We start from the raw sequence: 23,427 nt of genomic DNA, 5'->3' as shown, positions 1-23,427 counted from the left end.
ACATATATCACATTCTACATCATCATCATTTTATGAATCTTCCAGGGTCAGAGGCAGTCTACCTCACAACTCAATTTGCTAGGAATTAATAGTGGAAGAGGGCTTATAATTAATTTTTTTTCCTAGGCAGTGTGGTCTAGCTTGTGAGGGCTGGGTCCCCACATCTCCCTAAGCTGTATATGTAGTTCAGTTTTGGTTTAACGTTCTGAGTGACTGGAAGAAAATTAAGCATGAGTTTTGTACAAAAAACATTAGAAGAATATTCACTCTCCCAACAAAATGAATGGAAAGAAGCTGTAAAGTTATAGAAGCCACTTGGACACAGTGAAAATCATTATGTTACAAAGTGCCACAGAAGTGTGTATAGTTTGGTCACGTCCGTGCAATTTTCTTGTCAGCGGTACCGAAATATATTGTAAGAAATGCTTGAGGTGATGTTAGAAAGGTGCATTAGTATGGGAAGTGAATGTATACATATTTTTATTTGCAGACAGGGCCATGTTGTGAATTGAAACCTGAATGATTGGCAGTAAAAGATTATATGATGCACTGAGGATTTGAAAAGTAATGTATCACAGACAAAGGTACTTGGGTTTGACAGGGAAATGGAGAGATTCATTGCAAGTTAGACATAAATATATGTAACCATGACTCTATGGCTTGACAGCAGAATATCTGCAGGACCGCCTCTTCCAACCTATTGCAAGAAATGAATGTTAGTCGAAAGGGGCATTTCAAATACGACTGTGTTTAACAATCTGCTTCTGTCCATTTTGTTATATGCAAGTGAAAGTTGGATATATCAGGAGTGCTAAATACGTGATCCTCATATATTTTCCTTCTTGGTGCAGACTGGAAGAAGCATCACCGGGTGTCCTTTCCACCTCTATTCTGCCACTATTATGTGGCATAAAAGGCACATTTTATTATGTGCGTAAAAGGGTTGGAATAACAAAGGGACCGTCATCTTTGGGACTGGCCGTGCTAATTACCCGCAGTCTTGTTTCCAGGGGATCTGGAAAGTTCTGTGCATTTTAACAACAATATAGATTATTGACATTAAATCCTCCTTTTATCACCTTCTTGTATTCATGATTCTCTTTCCCTGCTTTTGCCCTGCTTTTTCCAGTTTCTGATGTTTGCTGAAGTTTAATCAGTCAACATCAAACTATATAATTTTTTGCCAGCTGAACTGACTTGGGTGTGCCCTGAAGGATTGACCGGGTGTGGGCTGAGTGCAAACAAAACTGGAAACTAACCACAGTTACTTTTCCAGTGAGGAGGAACATCAAAGCAATTTGAATGCAGGAAGCCTCGCTAATGAACGGCTGTTAAATCAGCAGAAAAGTGAGTGACCGGTACAAAAGGAGAACTTGACATGGTTTGGCCGCGTAGGGCAAATAAAGCTTTCTTACCCTGTTGTAACAGGAAGGGGAGTTCACTTCAGGGAAAGAGTCCAAAAACAGAATGCAGGCATGCCACCAAAAAGAGCTTTTTGTCTCCAGCAATGATTGCTTGTTGGCCCAGTTTCCAGAAAAGTAGCCGCTGGCTTTGCCTTTTGCAAGAGTCTTGTAGCAATTTAAAGATTAACAAAGGTAATATTGTAAGCTTTCGCAGATGACAATCCACTTCACAAAGCACAGTCCTGAGAGAGGACAGATACACACACACACACACAGACAAGAACACACACACAGAGAACTATTTATTATAGGAGGAGAGCTGTGTTAGTCGACTGCAGCCAACATCAGAAGTCTGGTAGCACTGTTCCGACGGACAACTTTTATTAAAAGGCATCAGCTTTCATAAGCACGCTAGCCGTTCTGATTAAAAGAGCTGGAGCTCATGAAAGCTGATGCCCTTTAATAAAGTTGTTAGACTGACAGAGCTAGTGAGTAAGCAGTGCGGAGCTAAATAGACTGACAATCTTAACAAATACGGACAGTTTGCAGCAGTGCAGAAGCATCTTTGCTTCAGTGTGGTCCTATACTGTTGTCATCTGTCATTTATTTCCAGCTCTGCTGTAGGATATCTGAATCACCCAGCAGCCATCTTTCCTTTTGTGGTTCTGCAGAGCAGATGGACCCATCAGGAGGACCTTGCTTAACCCCCACCTCGCAGCACCTGGGTTCACACCAGCATCTTCGCTCTCAGAAATAGCACATCTGCTTTCTTTAATCACTGACCCAGACACACTCAAAAGGTGGGAAGAGGGCACAGGGGCTGAGTGCAGCTTCTTGGACAGCTGGAAGAAAGACTGCATAGCTCCTGTGGGTTTCAGAGTTTCAGAGTGAAACCATAAGTCAGCTTCAAGCTGTTTTTGAGGAACAGAGAACAAGGAATGGTGGCCGTGTGGAAGGACGCCGTAAGGCACCTTTCTTTCTCACCAATTTGTCTGGGAATGAGCCTCCCAGATTACAGATTGGCTTAATTTCAAGTCAACACCCATAAGATTGCATTGCATTTTAATGCTGGGAAAGGTGGAAAGAAAGAGAGGAAGAGGATGATCAGAACAAGGTGGATGGGCTCAATTACAGTGGTGATGGGTGCGCTAATGGAAGACCAGCTTGGGAACCGAGCGTCCTGGAGAAAATTATCTATGTGGTAGCTAAGAGTTGACACCACTTTGATGGCACATAATCAATTGAAGCAAATACATCCTTTCTCTGAATGTCCCCTGCCCTACCCCCCATCTTCCTCTGGTTTTTGTGCTGCCCATGTTGGATTGTGAACTTTTTAGCCCAAAGCTTTTATATATATATTTTATATATATTTTACATGGAGGGCATAAATACTGTAATAAAAAAGCAAAAGAGAGGGAAGGAACAATAGCTGATGTCAATATGGCACCTTCCCCCCTTCTAATTGTGAATTTAACTAAAGAACACTAATGAGATGTGAGTCCATGGAGAAATAACAGGGAAGTATCTTCACTGACATGGGGGAAGGCTACAGCTGGCAGAAATATAGAACAAAAGCAGGAAACATGTTCAAGCATCAAGCTGACCAGGTAGCCATGGAATATTGTGTGTCAGTTGGAAAGAGAGAAGCATAGAGAGGAAGCAATGGACAGACCCGCAGGTGGGCATTTTTAAAAAAATTTATGTAATTTATCAATGCCCTCAATCCTCATGGACTCTAGGTAGTTGACAGGTATTAAAATAGCAATGAGGAAAATATGATTTAAAACTTTAGTAACAAAAATATTAACAAGGTGTATGAAATAACAAGAAAAATGCACGTGTGTGTGCACACACACACACACACACACGGGCAGCTGTGGTTCCTCAGTCAGTCCCAAGGCCTTCTCGGAAAGCCAAATTTTTATGAGCTTCCGGAAAGCCACGCACGGGGCTGGCCAACAACTGGAATCATAACCCAGAGAGGGCAGGAGTCTTACACAATTTTTGGTTGAAAATTCAGCTTGTTGACCAACTTTCCTCGGAAGCAGCTTTCTGAAATATTTGCAAATTCCTTTCTGCCCAGAACCTTATGCAAGAGGCTTTTCTGGGTAATCTGCAGTTCTAAATTAAAAGTTACAATGGAAAGGTTTTCTTTGTGTGACAATCACTGCTGTTTAATTAGAACTGACTTGCTGAAAAGAGGATAGAAGCCATTTTCACACCAGTTTGTTTATTAATCATATAATTACAGATGTTACAAGTATAATACAATGGACATAGAGCAAGATCCCATATACCCAAAACATACTTTAGAAAACAGCCTATCTCATGCATGGGTAACAATCTTTGGCACATGAAAAATAAGTACGTTAAGTTGACAGATTTATGCCTGGATGAATCATATCTACAAGCTAGACGCATGTGTGTGCTCTGTAATGCCAGTTACCCCATTGATCAAGGCTCAAAACATCTCTGAGCATTTGTCCTTACTCACCTGTGGCTTGATACATAGACATCCATTTTCTGGATTTGCAGAAACAAAAACAATTATAATGCTCTAACTACAATAATTTCTATATAATTTCTACTATAATAATTTCGTTGTACGAGAAGTACAATGACAATAAAGATTACTTACTTAATAATTAGCAAATAAGAACCAAACAGCAGTTATACATATGCAAAAAGAATAAAATCAATATATACCATCATATATTTACACTGACAATGAAACAAATAGTATATAATAAACTAAAAATAAAACCTAAACCTACCTATCATTTCACTTCACTAACATATATTGAACACAAATTAACCAAATGAGTTAAATCACAGACAAATAAACCCCCAAAACAAAACCCCAAATGGAAGTGAAAATTAAACAGGCTTTGAATGTAAGGAAAAACACTGTTATTGGGGCTTTAATTGACATGGCTAAGAATGATGCATAAACCCAATTTGTACAACACACTTAACCTGGTTACTGAATTAACCTGTTTTCTGGATTCCCACAATACATTTGAGCCATAAACTAACTAAACAGATCACTGTGTTCTTGGGGTTCTTGGTGACATGGGAGAGTGAAAGCTGTTGGTTGTCCAAGGAACTGTCAAAGAAAAAAAACCACACCCCAACCATGACTGGCAGGGCAGGCTACTATATATAAACCGCCAGCAAACTTCACTCCCCCCTGCACTGGTGATGTTAACAAGCTTTGTAATGAAACAGCTGCAGGAAAACAGCCCACGCTCAGAGCACACCCAGAACCCAACAGCTCAACACTGAGTTGTAAATACTCTCTACTCTTTAAACAGGCTCAGTTTACAAAATGCACAAATCCGGGGGGGAGGCGGGGGGAATTAACTGATTTTAACACTAACCAAACTCAGCATAGCTTTACCAACTTGATTAAGCCAGTTATACAAAACACAGACTGTTTGTAAGAATTTGGATCTGTAGGGAGTCATGAGTGCTGAACACCTTTCTCCTCTGTAAGGTTGTTCGGGGCAGGCAGAAAAAGCATCACATTCTCAGAACACAACACAAGAGCTGCGAGATTTGTATTATTCAGTCATCGCCTACCAAACAGATACTGTATATACATTAAGCTCAGGGCGAATCACTAAAGATCTTTGCAATAACTCTTCCAGAAACACAGACCCTCAGAGGATCCTTTCTGAATCACTCGAGTCCCTTCGTGATGGTAGCAAAGGGAGAAGAATAAACCCCACAACTTCTTCCTCACTGGATTTTTCTCTTTGTGCTTTCAGAACAACGAATCAGGATCAGATCTTTACTGGGTCTCGGAGGAATTGCCGGCTGAGCCTTGGGTTCATCGCTCTCATTTGTTTCCTCTAGAAAATAAAACGGTGGGGTGGGGGGAAACACGCTTGAGACGATGCAGCAAGACCTATTACGACATGCCGCGCTGCCTTCCTGTATTGTGGTGGAGGCAAACCAGGGCTGCAAGACTGTCTTTCAGATCTGGCATCTGTAATGTGGCAACCCTGAGGTTAAAGAATTACTTTTCAGAGGCCTGGTTTGCACAAGAGGAGGCAAATCATCGTAGCATCTTGGGTGACCCCAGCTATCATGTTAGGCCAAATGTTCCATACAAATATTCCATACAAAAATATTTATATCAAAAAAAGGAAGAGAAGAAAGGAGCCTGCGTAGCCCTAGCTGAAGGTTTAGGTTGTCAAAGAAGGCCGTTTTGTGCCCTGACACCTTTTCATATTTAACCCAATTAGACACTCCAGGAGGACGTTTTCTGATGCTCCCCACAACTTACTGATAATGTTGGTTTTGCTTATGAGGTTGTTCTTCAGCTTCTTCCTGCTCAGCATGTACTTCACGCTATTTCGCCGGTACATCTCCTGGCTGATCTGCTTGCGGCTTTGATTGTGGATGCTCTTGATATTACTGATGCTAGACCTGGTCAGTCATCCGGAGGAAGGGGAAATCATCACTGAAACTATAAGTACACTAAGAGCAACATTGGAATCTGCTAAGCCAGGTTTCCCCAGCCTGGCATCTTCCTTGTGCGTGGACTACAATTCTCATTGTTCCCAGGCTGAGCGATTCCCGTTGCGTTTCCCCAGAAAATCCCCACGGTTCCACTGGCTAGGGATGATTTATTTGGATCCTGCATTGAGCAAAATGTCGGATTCCGTGGCACCTCCTTTCTAATTCTTTGTTTCAGGAATTCTATGCAATTTGCCCATTTCCCAGCCTTAAGATCTCATCTATCCTCTCTCTCCTGAGAAAACACAACTCAGGTTCTGCTTACTTCCTGCTGAAGTAACCAGAGTTTATGAGAGCCCCTGACTCAGATACTGGCCTTGGCAAGTGCCTGAGAATGTCTACTTATGGCCAAAGGCTGAAACAAACTAGTTTATTGATTTACATTCATATCTAGGGGCTCCAGATGACTTCTATAGAGAACTCTCTTCATTTTATCCCCACAACAGCCCTGTGAGGTAGGCTGCACTGACATTAGACTAGCCCAAAGTCTCCCAGTGAATTATCATGGCTGAGGATGGCCTTGAAGTTTAGTTTCACCAATCGTAATCCAACCCTTCAAAACAAACCAACATCCAGAGAACCCTACCTTCGAGGTGGTGCTGCTTTGTTCCTCAGCTGATTGTTCTCTGTAGCTTTTTCCTCTCCTGCTTTCTGCAGATACATTGAAGGGTAGTAGCCGGTGATTTCATCCTTCCTAAGATTTAAAAACATCATTTTATTGACACATAAAAATAAACAAGCAGGGATAGCTTGAACCATGGCCGCACCCCATGAGCAAGATCCTTCTAAGAAAGTTGAAATCTATATAATACTGAACAGCGTAAGAATGATTCATGCTCCAGGGCTATCTCCCACACACTGGTTTATTTAGCTATGGCAGTGTTTCTCAACCTTGGCAACTGGAAGATGTGTGGACTTCTTCGGGGGAATACTGGGTGTTGAAGTCCACACATCTTCCGGTTGCCAAGGTTGAGAAACACTGAGCTATGGTCTTAATAGCATTTGCAACACATGGATGTTAATCAGACTGCTGTCAGTTGAGACTTCCTCTTCTTAATCCTGCCACTTCAGATTTTTGAGGGCCTCTTTTGGGCTCTTTCTGGCTACTTATTCTTTGTTGACAGAGGCTTGCCTTTTAAGCATCACACTGAAGGTACGTGGACACTGGAAAATGGGAGGCACTCTCTCCATCTGTTGACGATGGTGTGGAGATAGGCCACTGGATCAGGAACTGCCCTGCAAAGTTTCTAACAAGGGCTTTTCCCAGTTTAACGGGGAATTAACCTAAAACTTCTGCCCATAAGTCAAGCCCTTGGCTCTGAGTGATGACTAAGGATGAAAGAATACGCTCACTAGTTTCACTCTGAAGAACTCCAGCAACATTCACAGATGACTTCATATATGGGAGAGAGAAAGAACTTTAAAAACATGAATAAGGAAGTAACCAAACGGGAGAAAAATAAACTGGCAGATTCATCCTCACAGGAAAGAGGTTCTCAGACCTTAAAACCGTTAGGATGGATTTGCATAACACATTGAATCTGGTTAGCTCAAGGCCTAACAGCAGCACTTAGACCACTTGCTCAGCTAACTTAGTTTTAATCTAAGTCAGAATTCTGGTCTTCACTGCAGCCAAAGCAACATTTCAGAATGAACACAAAGCCCAACATTTGGAGAGAAGATTGGCTGGTGCCACAGCATCCTGCCAAGTCACCACAGGGTGGAGGCTCTGTTGTAAAATCATCTCCTCAGCCAACAGTAAGTGGAGCACGGTTGCACAACAGGAAAGCAGGTGTGGTGAATGCCATTTCTGCAGGAGCCTTCAATGTGATGTCCTCCTAGTGGGTTGGGACTTTGGCTCCCAGATTTCCCAGTCAGAATTTTGAAATTGGTCCCAGTGCATTGCAGGGGAACAATTCGTGGAGAATTCAGGTACAGAGCATCCCCATTGTTCTCTCTTTGAGAAGATTCATAGCTGAAGCCTTACCTGACTACCCACCAACCATCAAGCAATTTATGGATAACTTCTATGGTTTCTCCTTCCTTCAAGGAAATCTCATCTTCCTGAGCAGCTGTGTAACCTTTTTGGACAATATGGAGTTCCCCTTAGAAGAAGAGAGTTGAAACTGATGTCAGGTGCCCAAAAACATTTATTGTAACCGCTTTCATTCATTTAGGTTCCCTTTTAAATCTTGATTTCACTCAGCTACTCATTTTACAGATTGGAATTGTGGAGGGTGAAACCAGCTTATGCACACAAAGTGTGAATGAGAGAAGTGGGACTAACTTAAGTTAGAGCTGAAACAAATTCTGAGGGACAATCAAAGCTTCATACAAATCTAATTCATTTTTTTATATTTCAACTAAACTGGTTTCAACCAGCAACCTCTTTTTAATGTCTTTTCTTTTTAACCAATGGTGAATATTTTCAGTTAATGAGGCATTCTAACAGGAAAATGGGCTTAACAATTTAAATGTTTTTAAAACACACTTATGGTAGCTTCTTCTGATTTATAATTCATAGAGCTGAACTAGACCCACACTTTGCAAAGCCATCCCAGTTCACCTTTCTATTAATTGATCAGCTTTATATTAATTTTTACTCAATATTTATTAATAACTTGATATTTTGTGATACACTGCTTACTGATCACTGAAACACATATCCTGTACTATTTTTGTTTAGTGTTTATTGATCACTAAAAATATTACAGTAACTTTTGGTATCTTTTGAAAGAAATCATATACATTATATGACATAAAGTATAATACATATAAACTATCCTTTTAAAAATCTAAGATGTCGTATGCTCTTTTTTTTCCCTCACAACAACTACCTTGCAATGAAGAGGTTCTCTTTCAGCTCCTTTGCCTAAAACAATTACATTTGCCTCAGATTAAGCTTTTTGGTGCTGATTGAAGCCAGTTTAGATGAAATATTTAAAAAAATGAATCAGATTTGGCTGAAGTTTTGATTGTCCCTCAGAATTTGTTTCATCTCTCGCTCTATGGTTGTTAAACCGAATCACCTTTGATTTTGCATTCTGAACCAATCTGGCCTTTATTGCTAATTATTTTAAAATATTACATTCAAATCTGAAAGGAATAAAGCCATTCAGAGACATCCTTAGCTCGCTCGCTCACTTGCTCGTTTATTTATCTATCTATCTATCTATCTATCTATCTATCTATCTATCTATCTATCTATCTATCTATCTATCTATCATATTTCTATAGCCGCCCATCTCACACAAGGTGACTCTGGGTGGCGTACAACAATTAAAAAAATGAATACATAAAAACAGCTACATATAAAAAACAGTAAAAACACACAAAACAGGAGGGGATAAAATTAATAAGGGAGCCATGGTAAAATCTCTCCGGTCCCCTGGGAGCCCCAGGCCTGATCACATAGCCAGGTCTTGAGGGACTTGTGGAATGTTAAGATTCCTATTAATAATCATAACTAATTAATAATTAATAATCATATTAAGATTCATATATTACAATATGAATGTCTAAACCTTAACTCACCACTTCCTTTTCCTTTTTCACACAATACCTGTAGAGCTAAACTGGGACCTTGCTCTGTGCGGTCCTTAGCTTGAGGACAGCTTCAAATCCAACAGTAAAGTTCATTTACCTGCATAATTGGGCTCCTGTTCTTCAGATTCATCTGGACTATCCATTGGTTCTAGATAAGCTGCTGGTACCCAGCCTCGTTTATTCTTTTGCTGACAAAACCACCATCCTGGAATGCATAACCATGATAGGAAAAAATGGTTTTTTCATGAAGCTCAAGCTCTGATCCCCCACAAGACAAGCAAAAAAACTCCCCAGCTATTTTCTTACCACTTTCGCTCTTCTCCACCACGTCTACCATATCCCCCACCTTTATGGCCATCTCAGTGTTAGAGTTCTTCTCATAGTCAGCAATCGCACGGTAGGTCTGTAGGATGATAGGGCCTGTGATGTCTACAGAAGAGGAGAAACCATGGTAATTAGAAGACCAGAAGACCCAGTTGGAGCCAACATTTAATAGAACTGGGTTACCCAAGAGCTATTTACAAGGGGAGGGGATCGTCCCTGGTTTGTGTACATCTGGCTTTGCTTCTTCCCCAGTGATCATCCAACCGCCAATCTACCCATTGTAGCAGAGGGAGGAAGGAAGATCCTTAGGCTATTAAGAACCAGAAGAACTTTTCCTTGGCGCTGTTCTCTTTTCAGGTTGTGAACCTGAGAGCAGGGACGATCTTCTTTCAAGGGGAAAATCACAGTTTATTTATTTAGTTCATTTGCTATATGTGCTTTTTTGCCTCTTCAGTTAAAAAGAATAAGCCGCTTAAAAGAGCAGCATATATATGGTACCTATCATTACTAATAAACCACAGCATAAAGTCAATAACAACATCATTAGCTGTGCCCACAGTCATCCTACGTACATACGTTCTCCATATCAGTCCCCAAATGCCTGTTTAATTAGCCAGGTTTTCACTAATCTTTTAAAGATTATCAGTGAAGATGCTGATCTAATTTCTGGCTGATTCCACAGAAAGGGGATTCCACAGAAAGGGGATTCCACAGAAAGGGGACCCACTCAGAATTTTTCCAGCTGAAGTGTAGGGTATAAAAACATTAAATAAACAATTCAGACCACATGTCTCCTCATCACCCAATGGTTTGTTTTTTTTAAGTTAGGTAATATTCTTCAGGTACAGCAAAACCAGTAATGCGTCTTGTGGCCCTCCTTTCTTCAACCTGGTGCCCTCCACTTTCTCAGCCAGCACAACTATTTAATCACATCTGGAGAGCACCGAGTTAGGAACACCTGGGCTAACACCTTTATTACGGCCCTCATTTTCATGGAGCACAACTCACTTCATCAGATGTGTGAAGCGTGATGCTAAATTTCAAGCACGCATGAACATGATTGGGATAGAGGGAAATGAGCAGCAAGATGAGAAGAAGATGAGATGAAGGGATAATTTCCAGAACTTTCATGGAACCTAAAAACTAGGCTTCAGCCCTGGGAGCTCTCACTTTTAAAAATTTACCCAATGCCATTTTTTTAAAAACGTATGTTTCTAGTCCTCATGATAAACTATGAATTAAAACTCCCTGAAAATGATAATAAAATCATTTTATCAGAGAGGGCAGCTAAGAGCCCACTTGGAACAGACCAAAGGGCATCTAATCCAATATTCTGCTTTACATCCCAGTGGGCACCCAGATGCCTTAGGGGAACCCAGATTTAGTGCAGGAACATCCTAGCACCACTTCATTCTCAACACAGATACGACCAACACAGGAACAAATGCAAGAGATGACACAAGCGTTTCCTTTTGCCACTTCCATTGACTTACCTGTTGCAATCTTCTTTGCATCTTTTGGCATTAGGAATGTTTCTGGTTTCTTGGTGCTGCAAGGGGAAAAGGACCAGACTTGTTACCATCTCAAGCCTCATCTCTTAGCCTCCGATGCAAATGAAATAGCCTCTAGCAAACTGCTGAATTCTTTAATTATTTCTAGGCTGGGCCTCTGGGGTGAAGGTGTAGTGAGATTTATCAAATCCTGTCCTTTAGACCAGGGAGTTTCAAACAGTGTTCCATAGAATCTGAAGGTTCTTGAGAACTTAACGGGATTGTGTGAGATATTAAGTGAGGGGGAAACATTCATTGAACTGCATTGAAGGGTATCCATTGCAATGTTTTCTAAGGTACAGTAGACAGGGGAGGCTGGTCAGGTGACATTCAAAAGCCCCATCCCTTTAGGACAGTGTTTCTCAACCTTGGCAACTTTAAGATGAGTGGACTTCAACTCCCAGGATTCCCCAGCCAGCCATGGGAGTCAAAGTCCACTCATCCTAAAGTTCCCAAGGTTGAGAAACACTGCTGTACGGTGTACACTACTTTAGAGAGATTGGGAAATAGAAACCACCCCATATGGAAGTGCCCTAAACCGGAAGCAGCCATTTTATCCATATTTTAATGAGAAAAGGGAATCTCCCTTATATTTTATAGTTGCTATTTTAGCTGGGGGACTGGCTCTGGGAATTTTGATTAGGAGGCAGGTTGCAAGTATTAAGTTCATTCTGAAGCTGTTGATTTTGGCAAATGTGAATCCGTTTGGAGAGAATAGCTAGTTTTCCGGGCTTGGGGCTTTGAAATTATATTTAACGTGCAATCATAGGAATTGAGTCTAGGAATTTTTTTCACGCAAGGTGTCTGTTTTGTGGGTGAGCAGCAGGGGAAGTCACAATGGGCTGGGTGCTAGACCCACCTTTGCAGACACAACAAAACACCCTATTCAATGATTCCCAGATAACATACAGAAAAGAAACTTTAGGTTCAAAATGACCAAGAAGTTGGAAAGTTTCCTAGCGAGGGTTGATGAGAAAGTGTGTGTGAGTGTGCTCGGATGTGTGCATAAAGTTAAACACCTTTAACTTGGGGGAGCCACTTCTTACAATATTCTCTTTAGAGATACATTTCAGGTTGCATGCTATAGGGTGGTTAGGAATGGAAGGCAGGGGGGTCCACAGGGAAGGGGTCAAAAAAGTCAAGATGGCACCCACAACCATGTGATGGCCTGTAAAAAAGGGTGGGGCTTCCATCGCACGGTTGTGGCTTGTCTGACACCCCTGCAGTTACCCCTGGTGGAGGGGCTGTTCTTTCTCTTTGCAATCATGGAATGGCAACAGATCTGATAGAAAGCTGATCCTTGTCATTTGTATCCTTTCTCACAAAAGTCTAAACCAAAGATTTAATATTTTTTCAGGCCAAGGAAACTGCTAAAAAAATATTTCGTGGAACCCCTGATCAAGGGGCAAAGTAATGAGTCATCATGAGCATAAACATCCCTTACAGCAGTGTTTCTCAACTTTGGCAACTTTAAGAGATGTGGACTTCAGCTCCCAGAATTCCCCAGCCAACCATACTGGCTGGGGAATTCTGGAAGGTCACTCGTCTTAAAGTTGCTGAGATTGAGAAACACTGCTCTAAAGCAATTGAAAGTGGACTTCAGCGCAGTTGTGTGCATTTGTTATTAATAAAAATAACTCATCATCTTAGAGAAGTTCTATCTATGTTGACATTGAAGAGCACATGATGAGCACATGATCACGAAAACAACTGAGCATTTGAACAAGGGAAAGCTCCCTGGCTGCTAAGCCATTATTCCATTTCTATTAAAAAATCACATTGCGAGCAGCGATGGTGACATGAGGTATCATAAATTTGCAACGAGATTCTTTCTCTAAGACCTCAAACCGCGGTCCGTGGCTGCAGCAGTGGCTGAAGAAAGGAAGAGGAAGTGCCAGGTTCTGAACAAAATAAATATGTACTTTGAAATTGCAGGTGGGTCCTTCCACAATGCCACTGTTTCCACCCAACTGGGGTGAATAAACCCTCATTTGCCTACCACTTTACATCAACGGGGAAGACGAGGGGGAAAGGCCAGGCTCCCTGGCACTTCGCATGTCCACTAGTTCCCAGCTAAGAAAAGGTGGAAACAGCAGAAATCTTGGGCATTTTACTCTTTATCAGCCAAGCTGGCAATGGATAAAGCGTAAATTGCAGAGTGGGTGGGCCAAAAGTTTCAGTCTTTTGATTATATTTCAGGAGGAAGCAGGAGACATTAAAGGGCAAAATGCAGAGACCCAAAGCATCCATTTTGCCCCCTAAGCTCCCCCCCCCCCGCCCCAAACACTTCCTGGTTTCACTATGTTGGATTGTGGCCCTCGACACACCAAGAACACTGGTGCATCCCTCAAACCAGTGTTGTCCAAACTTGGCCACTTTAAGATGAGTGGACTTCAACTCCCAGGATTCCCCAGCCATGCTGGCTGGGGAATTCTGGGAGTTGAAGTCCACTCATCTTAAAGTGGCCAAGTTTGGACAACACTGCCTCAGACCAACAAAAGCAGACTCACATTACAGGACCTGGAGAGGGAACGAAGCAAGACTGTCCTTATTTGTGGAAATAATTTGCCCATGAGCTCTGCAGAGCTACGCTGTTGCGTCACCAAAAAAAGTGGGTGGGTTTGTTGTTTGTTCCGTATTTGCAATTCAGCTTTCACCACAGCACTGCCCAAAATAAATATCCTCAGACTCTGAGGTCGCAGAGCCCTGGACTTGATGTTGAACTCTGCAGAATCCTCAGGCAGAAGAGCCTCACTAGCATCCATGACAGTTTATTGATAAGCTGAGTTTATATAGCAAGGTTGGGTGGGTGGCTGGGTGGGTGGGTGGGTGGTGAACCCTTCATGATTGGTTTGTGGTTCCAGGTGTCATGCAAATACAGGAAAGTGGATTAATTGAGTCTGCTCCATTCAGGAAGCCTTATATCAAAGTGCTATGTGAACAGCCTGAACATCATCATCAGCTTTTTACCCTGCTTTTGGTCAACTTCGTGTGATCGGTCACCATTTACCCCTTTCAGATCTTGCTGACTCTCTAGCAACTTCCTAAGTCTACCGGCCTTCTTTTTTATTCTTCCCCCCGTCTTGAAAGGGGAAGGGGGAATAAACAAAATTGACTTCACAATGGAGAGATCCTTGGGAGAGGGTTATGTAACAGACTCCCTTCTATGGCAATGCCACTTTAAATTTCCCATAAAGCTCCAAAGTCCAGACCAATGCAAAGTCAGGGGCATTCTGGGAATTATAAAATGGCATTTCAAGTGGCACTTCACCACCCCTAAGGATTAGGCAGGTGTTACATAAAATAAAAACTCCTTTATTTAGGCAAGGTCATGCTTGATTGTTGACATTGTCCTGCTCTGACTCTGTGTTTTTGCAATGAAGAACTTTTGGGGAGTTTCCTTCCCTGTTATCCTCCCTATTTACTCTGCCAATTTTCCTACCTAGATCTGCAGATATTGCATTGTCCAGAACAACCACCTGGCACATACAGAGCAAATGTGAATGCTGACAGGATAATGTGGATGCCAGGCTCAAGATACATAAGAAATTATTCCATACTGCAGTTTCTCCAGCTTCCATTTCAGTCTATAACTGGGGTCACATTGCGTGGTTTCATTTGATTTGGGCTTAGCACATTGTATGAATTCAATCACTGCAGTTTGTAAACTATGTACAGTATGTGCACCTGGGGTTAAACCATGTTTTTATAGCCATGGCTAGTGGCTTAATATATTTATCTAGCAATTGGGGTTTATTCCATAAGCATTGGTTACCCAAAACATGGAGGATCACAAAGCTTAAATGTAACCTGTTTCTTCCAGTGTCTTGCCAATACTCACTGGCTTGCAGTAGTCGGGTTCAGATCTTCTGGTCTGACTTTGAAGAAGTTCAAGACATGCATACAACGGGAGATCTTACGAGGAAGATTGATCAAGGCAGAGGAGTACTCAGACAGAGTATTTTGCCGGTTTTCAGTGGAGCGCTGGTTGTCAAACCACCTTGGGGCTAGGGAGAGAAAGGGAAACAAATGCATTTTACTTCAGGTGAGGCTATTTACCTATCTGCTCCAGAACAGCCAACTCTAACCTGCTGTAGGTCCCCAAAATCCAAGACAGAGATTTTGCTCCACATTCTCAAGTCTTGGACATTTCTCCTGTGTGTTTTGAGCTTCCGTCAAGGGAAAAGGAAGAAAAGGAAAGAAGATCAACTAAACCCTACAAGGAATGGTCACCCTTCAGGAATTCCATAATCACATCCTACAATGTAGACTCTGAGTTGGGTGAATTAGAAGACCTTTGAGGGCACTCCTAAGTCTGAGGTCGCTGGGCTATAATGTCGTTTGTTTGGCTTTGACTTAGCCTCGTATATGAATTCCAATTCTGGCTTTTATAAGTGTTTATGGTGTAGGACATTGTGTGAACCCAATCAAATGTGGTTCATTCAATAAACCACAGTTAAGTAACAGCTGAGGATGATAGTTCCAAATAGGTCTAAACCAATACCCCAGGGCTGAACTTCCCAACAGCCTATTTTTGCCAGCAGATGCTAGAGAAAAAGAAAGCAGAAGTCCCAAGGAGCTTTCACAACTGCTGGCCTTCTAAAACAGGATGGGCTGAATAAAAGGCAGGTCCAAGGCTAATTGGCTTGCAAGCATAGGCCCCAAATTCGGAAACTACCTGTCAGCAGTGTTGATGTATGGCTGCTTCTTTAGCCACCTGCAACAAAATAGTACTTTCAATTCCTCTGGCCCATAATGCAACCTTCCCAGGACACCTCTCTATTACATGTGAGGTTACTGTGCAAAAACCCAGAATTTGCACAAATATATAATGATCAGATCATGCCTTTCCCAGAATGCAGTGTAAATCTGGGCACATTGTGGTATTACGATCAAAATATTTAAACCTTCAGTTTAAGGAACCCATAAAATCTCAGGAAAGAGATCTTTTGAGCTTATCAAGGGCTCAGTTCCACTTTTCTAAAGCTCCAGACATCTGATGGTTGGAGGAAGAGGTGGCTTTTAAACAGAATTGCAGATTTCAGTCATAAACAGGTCAATAATAATGACAAAGATAACAATTATTCCATTAAAATGTTAGCTTGTGTGTAAGCAGGTGGGGGAAATTTCACAGAGACCTGCTCTGTTCAGGATGAAATCATTCTTCCACATCAATTTACTGCTGTTATTTTCATGAAATACTGATACTTCTTGTTTAGTTACATTCAGTGTATTTATAACTGAGAGCAAACACCTAGGAAATTCCAGTTAATCAGGGATCACATGTGGGCAATCGGATGCCCCAGGCTGAGTACAACACCTGGTCCCCCTTCTTTCTTTTTACAGCCTTCAGATTTCTCTCTGGTTACAAGTGCAGAAAATCAGTGTCATAATTTCCATTGTGAAGCAGGAATCAAACCAAAATAGTAATGTATGTTCTAAAGTAAGATTATACTATATATATATAGTATATATATATACTATACTATACTATATAGTATAGTATAGTATATATATATATATATATATACACTATACTATACTACTATATACTATACTAGTATATACTATATATATACTAAAAATATATATAAAAGAAACAAATAACTCCCCCACAAAGCCCAGGGAAAATTGAAGGGGGGAAAAAAACAGCAAAGTGGCCTGACCTCCCCCTGTATGGACATTGCCCCAGTCTTGTGATTGTAGCCTCCCTCCTTCAGTGCTGCCCAGTAAACCTTGATAAACCAAGAATTCTTGTGCATCTCTTTGAGCATACAATAGAGCTATGGGATTCTGCTAACTAGCTGAACTGTTGCAGATATTGTCCAAATATCCTGGTGGCATCTGGCATGTATATGAAAGGACTTTGCCTGTGTTTGCATATGGCCCCTTTTCTACATTGGGGCAAATCTTAGGCCAAGAGTGGATCTCAGTTTAGTGTGCTGCAAATCCAGGATCCTTCTTTGTTGTGTTTGACTTAAAAAAAACCTGGCTTGTTTGGAAACAACAAGCCACAGTCTGGGTTTTTTATAACACTGTAATTGCAAGTCTTTCTGGTTTGTTAAGCTAATTGTATAAATAGGAGAAGCCATGCAGCAGGAAATTGAACTATATGGACCAGCAGGTAGTTCTCTCTTACAAACTCAGCTGATTTTCTTTAATCCAGATCCAGGGAACCTGTAGCCCCTTAAGTGCTCCTGAACTACAATTCCCAGTGACCTTCACCAGAAGTAATGCTGGATGGAGTTAGAGGGTAACAAATCGTCCCTGTCCTAGGCAACCAGGTCCATCCATAGACCCTTCATACAGTTGCCAAAGACAGTCATGGGAGCAACATGGAAAACATACTTGAAGTTGGCTGGTGGAACTAACCCAGGCAAACTTTAACTTCATGCAGTTTGCTCACAGCTAACTGCAGCTACAAATGGCCACTTACCTGGCAAATGTGGGATTATCCTATTCTCTGTGTTAATTTCCCCAGATTCAATCGGAAACATTTCCTTCAAAACTTTCTAGCAAGAGAAAGGAACAAAATATCGGTTTTAGAATCTAGCTGAAAGTCTAAGTCTAACCGCCCAGAGTCACCCCACAGTGAGATGGGTGTTGTCAAATTTGAAATATAAATAAATAAAAATAAAATAAGTTAATTCACTGTTAAACATTATCTAACTGTCAGGTTCAACCCAAAGAACTCCCCGAGACAGTGCAGATACAGTTCTGTTGCATTTATTAGCTTCCACCTCAAGACAGAATCTCTCCAGATTGAATCTAACTTCCCAAGCCAGCAAGCCAAAACACCGTGAATTCCTTAGGGTGGTGCCAGTCTCATCTTCTTAAACTTCCCACACTCCTGTTGAGGGCTATACTTATCTCCTTGAGTGTGGCCTTCATCCAACCTGGTTGAGAAACATTGCCCTGGAGTAATCCATTATCCACCAATTTAGAAACCATTATTCTTTGTTTAAAAACACAAAGAAACAATCCTACATTATAGCGATATAGAAATTGTAGGTTGTAAAAAACAGGGTGCCTCCATATTCATTTGCACCCCTTTGCCTAAACCAGGTTAAAACAGGGACAGTGATTTGCCAGGCACCCCTTCCATTGGGTAAAATGTGGCAACTGCCTCAAATGGCAGATTCTGGAGGTCAAGGAGCAGCAAGGAGTTAGAAGACTAACTAAGCTGTATGTGACATGTGGACTGCCTGGACCATCTATGTTAGCCTCTCCCTCCAGACCAGCTAGCTTCTACCCATGAGAGAGGACGGGGGGCAAGGAGGATCCCGTGTTATCCTTCAACTCAGGGGACGAGGCTAGGTTCTCACAACACAAAAATCTCAGGTGAATGAAACACAGCTGCCATGTTCACCAAATGCGCCCTGCCCGCTATATATACTAGAGATTAACATAGGTTATTTACTTGAAAAGCTCTGGAACAACAAACATCACTGTAATTTAGAAAAGAACAAGTGTCTGGGGAATTCTTGCCCTTTGTCCCACCATCTGACATCTGGTTCTTACAATATCCTAAGACAATAGCTGTTCTCACAACACGGAGAAACTACACACAGACACTCCATTTAGCCTAGACCGGCATGTTGTGCAAACTCAGCCTCACAGTCTTGGATCAATCTAGGAAAAGGAACCAGAAACTGGGCTGCCTTAGGGAAATAAAGGGAGTTGAAACATACAGGGTTAAAAGGACCATCTTTCTTGGACCCCCGAGTCTAACCTGACATTATTACTGGATTCCACAAGCCTTCCCAATACTTTTAAACGTGCACATACGCACTCAGAAACAAAAAAAAAAAAACCCATGCCACTTTTTAAAAAAATAGTGATAACCAATTTCTTCTTTGTGGGCTTCCTCGACTTTCACAACAAGGGAAATCTTCATGGGGCTTGATTTCATCATCCTGTCAAGTCAGGAGGTATAAAAATTCCAACCAGCTATATTTTTGAAAAAAGAAAGAAAACAGAAGACCAGTCGTGGTGTGGGAGCTATGTCCAATGGAGAAATAGTTCCCTCCATCTTGACTTCCAGAAGTTATTCTCCATTGGGCTTGTTCAGCAGATGTGCGGGTTAAGCTCAAAAAGTTCCTCTATTAATTTCTACATTTGGGGGTCAAATATGATGAGACTAAGTTGAGGTGGCCTTGAGAAATATGCTACCTATCCTCAATTCTCAGCATTCTGTCCTAAGATCCCTTCCCCACATGGCTCTAGCTGCTATTATCATCTTCATCAATCATCATCATCATCCATAATTAGATTCACAGTCTAAGACTGGTAAAAATTTAATAATTCAAGTCCTAACCAAGGACCTAAGAATCATTAAGGTACTGTCTAAGAATATAGGCAGTTCCAAGCAAGGTGGTTTTTTTATAAAATTAGGATGTTCACGTCCTATAAATTCAAAATTTCCAGATATCGAGGGAGTCCTTTAGATATTGCTCTGAGGGCTCAATCATGATTGGTATAACAGCAGATTTCTTTTTCCATAAGAATTCAACTTCAATCTGCAAGTCCTGGTATTTTGTAATGTTTTCCGATTGCTTTTCCTCAATCCTCACATCATCCAGTACAGCAACATCAATGAACCAGACTTTCTTCTTTTCAAAGATTGTTATCTCAGGCATGTTATGAACATGGTGCCTGTCTGTTTGGAAGAAGGAGGAGGAGGAGGAGGAGGAGGAGGAGGAGGAGGAGGAGGAGGAGGAGGAGGAGGAGGAGGAGGAGGAGCAGGAGGAGGAGCAGGAGCAGGAGCAGGAGCAGGAGCAGGAGCAGGAGGAGCAGGAGGAGGAGGAGGAGGAGGAGATAATGGTGGTGATTTTTTTTTCACACCCTTCCCCCAAATCTAATCTAACCTAATAATAAAACACTCAGGCAAGCCATACTTACATGGAACTCATAGATCTCTGTGAACTTCCGATACACAACTTTTTCTATCAGATCTTGCCATTTCACCAAAAACATATAAACCTGTGTAAAGCACAACATTCAAAATCAACAACAATGTTCAACTATTTTTTTCTCTGCCCCACTGATTCCTCATCCATGTTCCAGAACAGGAAGAGATTGTTTTAGATTCTGGGTGTATATTGTCTTACTTACTGGCAGGGGCGGGCAGATGCTCTTTAGATAATACATTGTGATCATGTTCTGCCTTGATTTTAGCAAAGCCTTTAAGTCATGACCCTCTGATTAGAAAGCTAGTTATATGTGGGCTTGACTGGGGGACTATAAAATACATATTGGCTCTACAATCATACTCAAAGGCACACTAATAGTTCCTCATCAAACCAGAGTGGGTTTGTAAATTGAACATTGAATATTGAGCAGGGCCACAAAGTTCAGTCCTAGACCGTGTCCTCTCCATGTTTTTATTAATAATTTGAGGACAGGGTGGAGGAAATACTTATCCCATTTGCAGATGATAATTACAAACTTATTTGGGTGGGCTAGCTAATACTGTAGAAGACAGAAATAAAATTCAAAACCATCTTGATAAGTTTGAGAAATGGGCTGGAAATAACAGAATGAAATCTAAAAGAGACTAATGCAGGGTTCTTCATTTAGGATAACTGGCTTGGAAGGGATAGATGTGAAAAGGACCTTGGAATTATAACTGATCATTGGGGGATTGAGCGGCTAATGTGACTTGACTTTTCGGCAGATAAATGAAACTTTAGCCTGCTACAATAGCAGTCTAGTTTCTAAATCCTGGGCACTCATTCTTTCATTATATTCAGCATTGATCAGAGTCCACCTCAATTCCCATGCCCAGTTGTGGACACCACATTTTAAGGACGATTCCAAGAAATGGTGATAGGTGTAAAGAAGAGCAGTGAGGATTCTCAAGGGACTAGAAACTAAATCTGGGGAGGATAACGTTAGCATTTTTCAAACACCTGCAGAGGTATCATAACATGGAAGTCAAGACCTGTCTTCCATCTTCCCAGTGTTTCAGATACTTGAAAAGTCCTAGCATATCCCCCTATCAGTCATCTTTCAGTGGCCTTCAACGACAAGAAGGCAGACGTTGAGTGTTTAGGAAAGACTTCCTAGTGGTAGACCACTTTGTCAGTGGAACCAGAAAAGCGATGGGTTCCCCTTTACAGGATCTGTCCAGGGGAGGCTAGACAGCCATCTGGCGACCTGATTGAGATGCTTTTGTTAGGATTCCTGACCAGACCTGGAAGTTGGACTCCTTGGCCAACATGCCCTATCCAGCTGCACAGCAGCACTCCTTTAACTGGCCACACTGCAGTAACCAATTTTTCTCATTTTGTGCAATACACTAAAACACGAGCTAGCCGAGCAAGATGACTTCATGCATGTTAAGCCTCCACAGCATCTAATTAAAGTTAAAACTAACCAACACTGATTAGTTAGTTAGTTAGTTGCACTCTCTCAGACACTGAGAGAGTGCAACTGTTGGGTCTTTATCTGGCCAAATTAAGTCTGATTAAGTCTGTTCTTCTATGATTCTTTGAAAGATTCACTCCCTCTACTCATTCTGCTCCATTGAGCCCCTGTATCTCTGTCCCAAAGTCCTGCTTTAAAGGTCTCCCCAGTAATGAGGAAGATGAGATGGCCACTGAAAACATAAAGAGCTGCCTTATATTTCCATCAAGCTCAATATTATCTATTCTGATTGCTTAGACGAGTGTTTCTCAACCTTGGCAATTTTATGATGTGTAGATTTCAACTCCCAGAATTCCCCAGCCAGCACACTTTAAGGTCCACACATCTTTAAAGTTGCCAAGGTTGAGAAACACTGGCTTAGACCCTTCCTTTCTCCCTTTGGTAATTGCCAAAGCTGGGGATTAAACCAGAGACCTTTTGACTATTGAATACATGCTTCACCTCCAGACGGAGCCAGATCCCCAGGACATTGTAAATAAGTTCAACAATTTTTCTGAGATATGAAAGGAGACCATCAGCTGGACCCTCTATCCTCCAGAAGTCAAGGCTGAGGAGATTCAGCTTCTTAAATCAGAGAAGCTGATCTCCAAGGACTTACATAGTGTTGGCTGGGGAAAAATCTCTTCTCAAACCCCAGCAACTCGATATGCCGAATGTAGATGTCTGATTCACCCATCGCTGCTTCTGGGGATCTGTCCTTTTGATTCACCCTGGGAACGGTCAGTCTTACACTTTTCTCTGGTCTGACTTCAGCTTTTAACTACCATAAAAGGGGGAAGTTCGATTTCCCCACATTGCTGGCCCAGGGTTTTCCGTTTTTAATTTCCTTCCTTCCTACCGTGTGTTTCTTTCATTCTTTCATTGTGTATCACTTTCTGTTTGATTGCATCTGTCAGGGATCTAAGCCCTTTATGGCTTGGCATCAGAAACCTGCAGGACCACTTACTCCAGTCAGTATCGGCCTGACCAGTAAGACCTGCCAGGAGAAACTGCTACAAATCTCACACTTTGGGGAGGTTCAGGTGCTGAGGCGAGGAACTGCAGCTTTTCTGATGCAACATGGAACAGCTAATCCATGGAGATAGGCCAGCACCCTCGATGGTGGCTTTTCAGATACTTTTGAAGACCAAGCCAGTTCAGAGAACTTTTTCCTGCTTTGATGTGGCCATTTTTGTTTTTTATTTTATTTTTTATCTTGTTGTGTTTTTATCTTTTGTACTGGGCATATTTAAACTGTATTGTTTTTTCCTATGTAACCTGCTAAGAGTCGTTTTGATAGCGGCAGTATGGAAAAATGTCAAATAAACAAACAAATAAATAAAACGAAACACCCAGCAGCACCCAGTGTCAAAATCTGCAAGATGCTAGGTGTGATGTCATGACCCAAGCCACGCCCCTTCTGTATGTGTGTCAGCATTCCGTACACCTGCAAAAAGGGCGGGGCTTCAGTCCCAGCGACACATCTGCCATCTTGCAGATTCTGATATCTCCCTGCAGATGCCCATGTGGTAGTAGGGATAGTAGTAATAAGATGAATAGTAATCATAATTGTTTTGAAGAGGGAGAAAAAAGAACAATGCCTCACCCCCAATTCCCAACTTCTGCTGCTTAATATTAGCAGCATGATCTGAGGGTGCTCTGGGGATATCAAA

At 41.7% G+C, this 23,427-nt stretch overlaps 1 protein-coding gene across 1 annotated transcript; it reads right to left on the bottom strand.

Annotated features, from left to right (window-relative positions):
- Positions 1–3,628: 3,628 nt before the first annotated feature.
- NCF1 (neutrophil cytosolic factor 1) lies at positions 3,629–22,679 on the bottom strand. The gene is made up of 11 exons (XM_007421174.4): positions 22,374–22,679; positions 20,249–20,329; positions 17,784–17,859; positions 15,189–15,354; positions 11,291–11,346; positions 9,780–9,902; positions 9,571–9,678; positions 7,915–8,032; positions 6,514–6,621; positions 5,695–5,837; positions 3,629–5,257 (listed from the first exon to the last, which is right to left on the bottom strand). The coding sequence occupies exons 1-11, from the start codon at positions 22,449–22,451 to the stop codon at positions 5,145–5,147; spliced, it is 1,170 nt and encodes a 389-aa protein (XP_007421236.1). The 5' UTR covers positions 22,452–22,679; the 3' UTR covers positions 3,629–5,144.
- Between the last annotated feature and the right edge of the window lie 748 nt (positions 22,680–23,427).

This window comes from Python bivittatus, unplaced genomic scaffold (assembly GCF_059951505.1).
Source record: "Python bivittatus isolate LINGU-HERP-01145 unplaced genomic scaffold, Pbiv_v1 ctg000690_np1212, whole genome shotgun sequence".
NCBI classification, from domain to species: Eukaryota; Metazoa; Chordata; class Lepidosauria; order Squamata; family Pythonidae; genus Python; species Python bivittatus.
This window is presented reverse-complemented; position numbering and strand designations above follow the sequence as displayed.

Coding starts and splice junctions, on each gene's coding strand:
- NCF1 (XM_007421174.4), bottom strand. CDS start 22,451: ATGGGTGAATCAGACATCTACATTCGGCATATCGAGTTGCTGGGGTTT. Junction 15,355..17,783: donor GATAATCCCACATTTGCCAG/GTAAGTGGCCAT, acceptor TTCTCTCCCTAG/CCCCAAGGTGGTTTGACAAC. Junction 11,347..15,188: donor AACCCGACTACTGCAAGCCA/GTGAGTATTGGC, acceptor TTCCCCTTGCAG/CACCAAGAAACCAGAAACAT.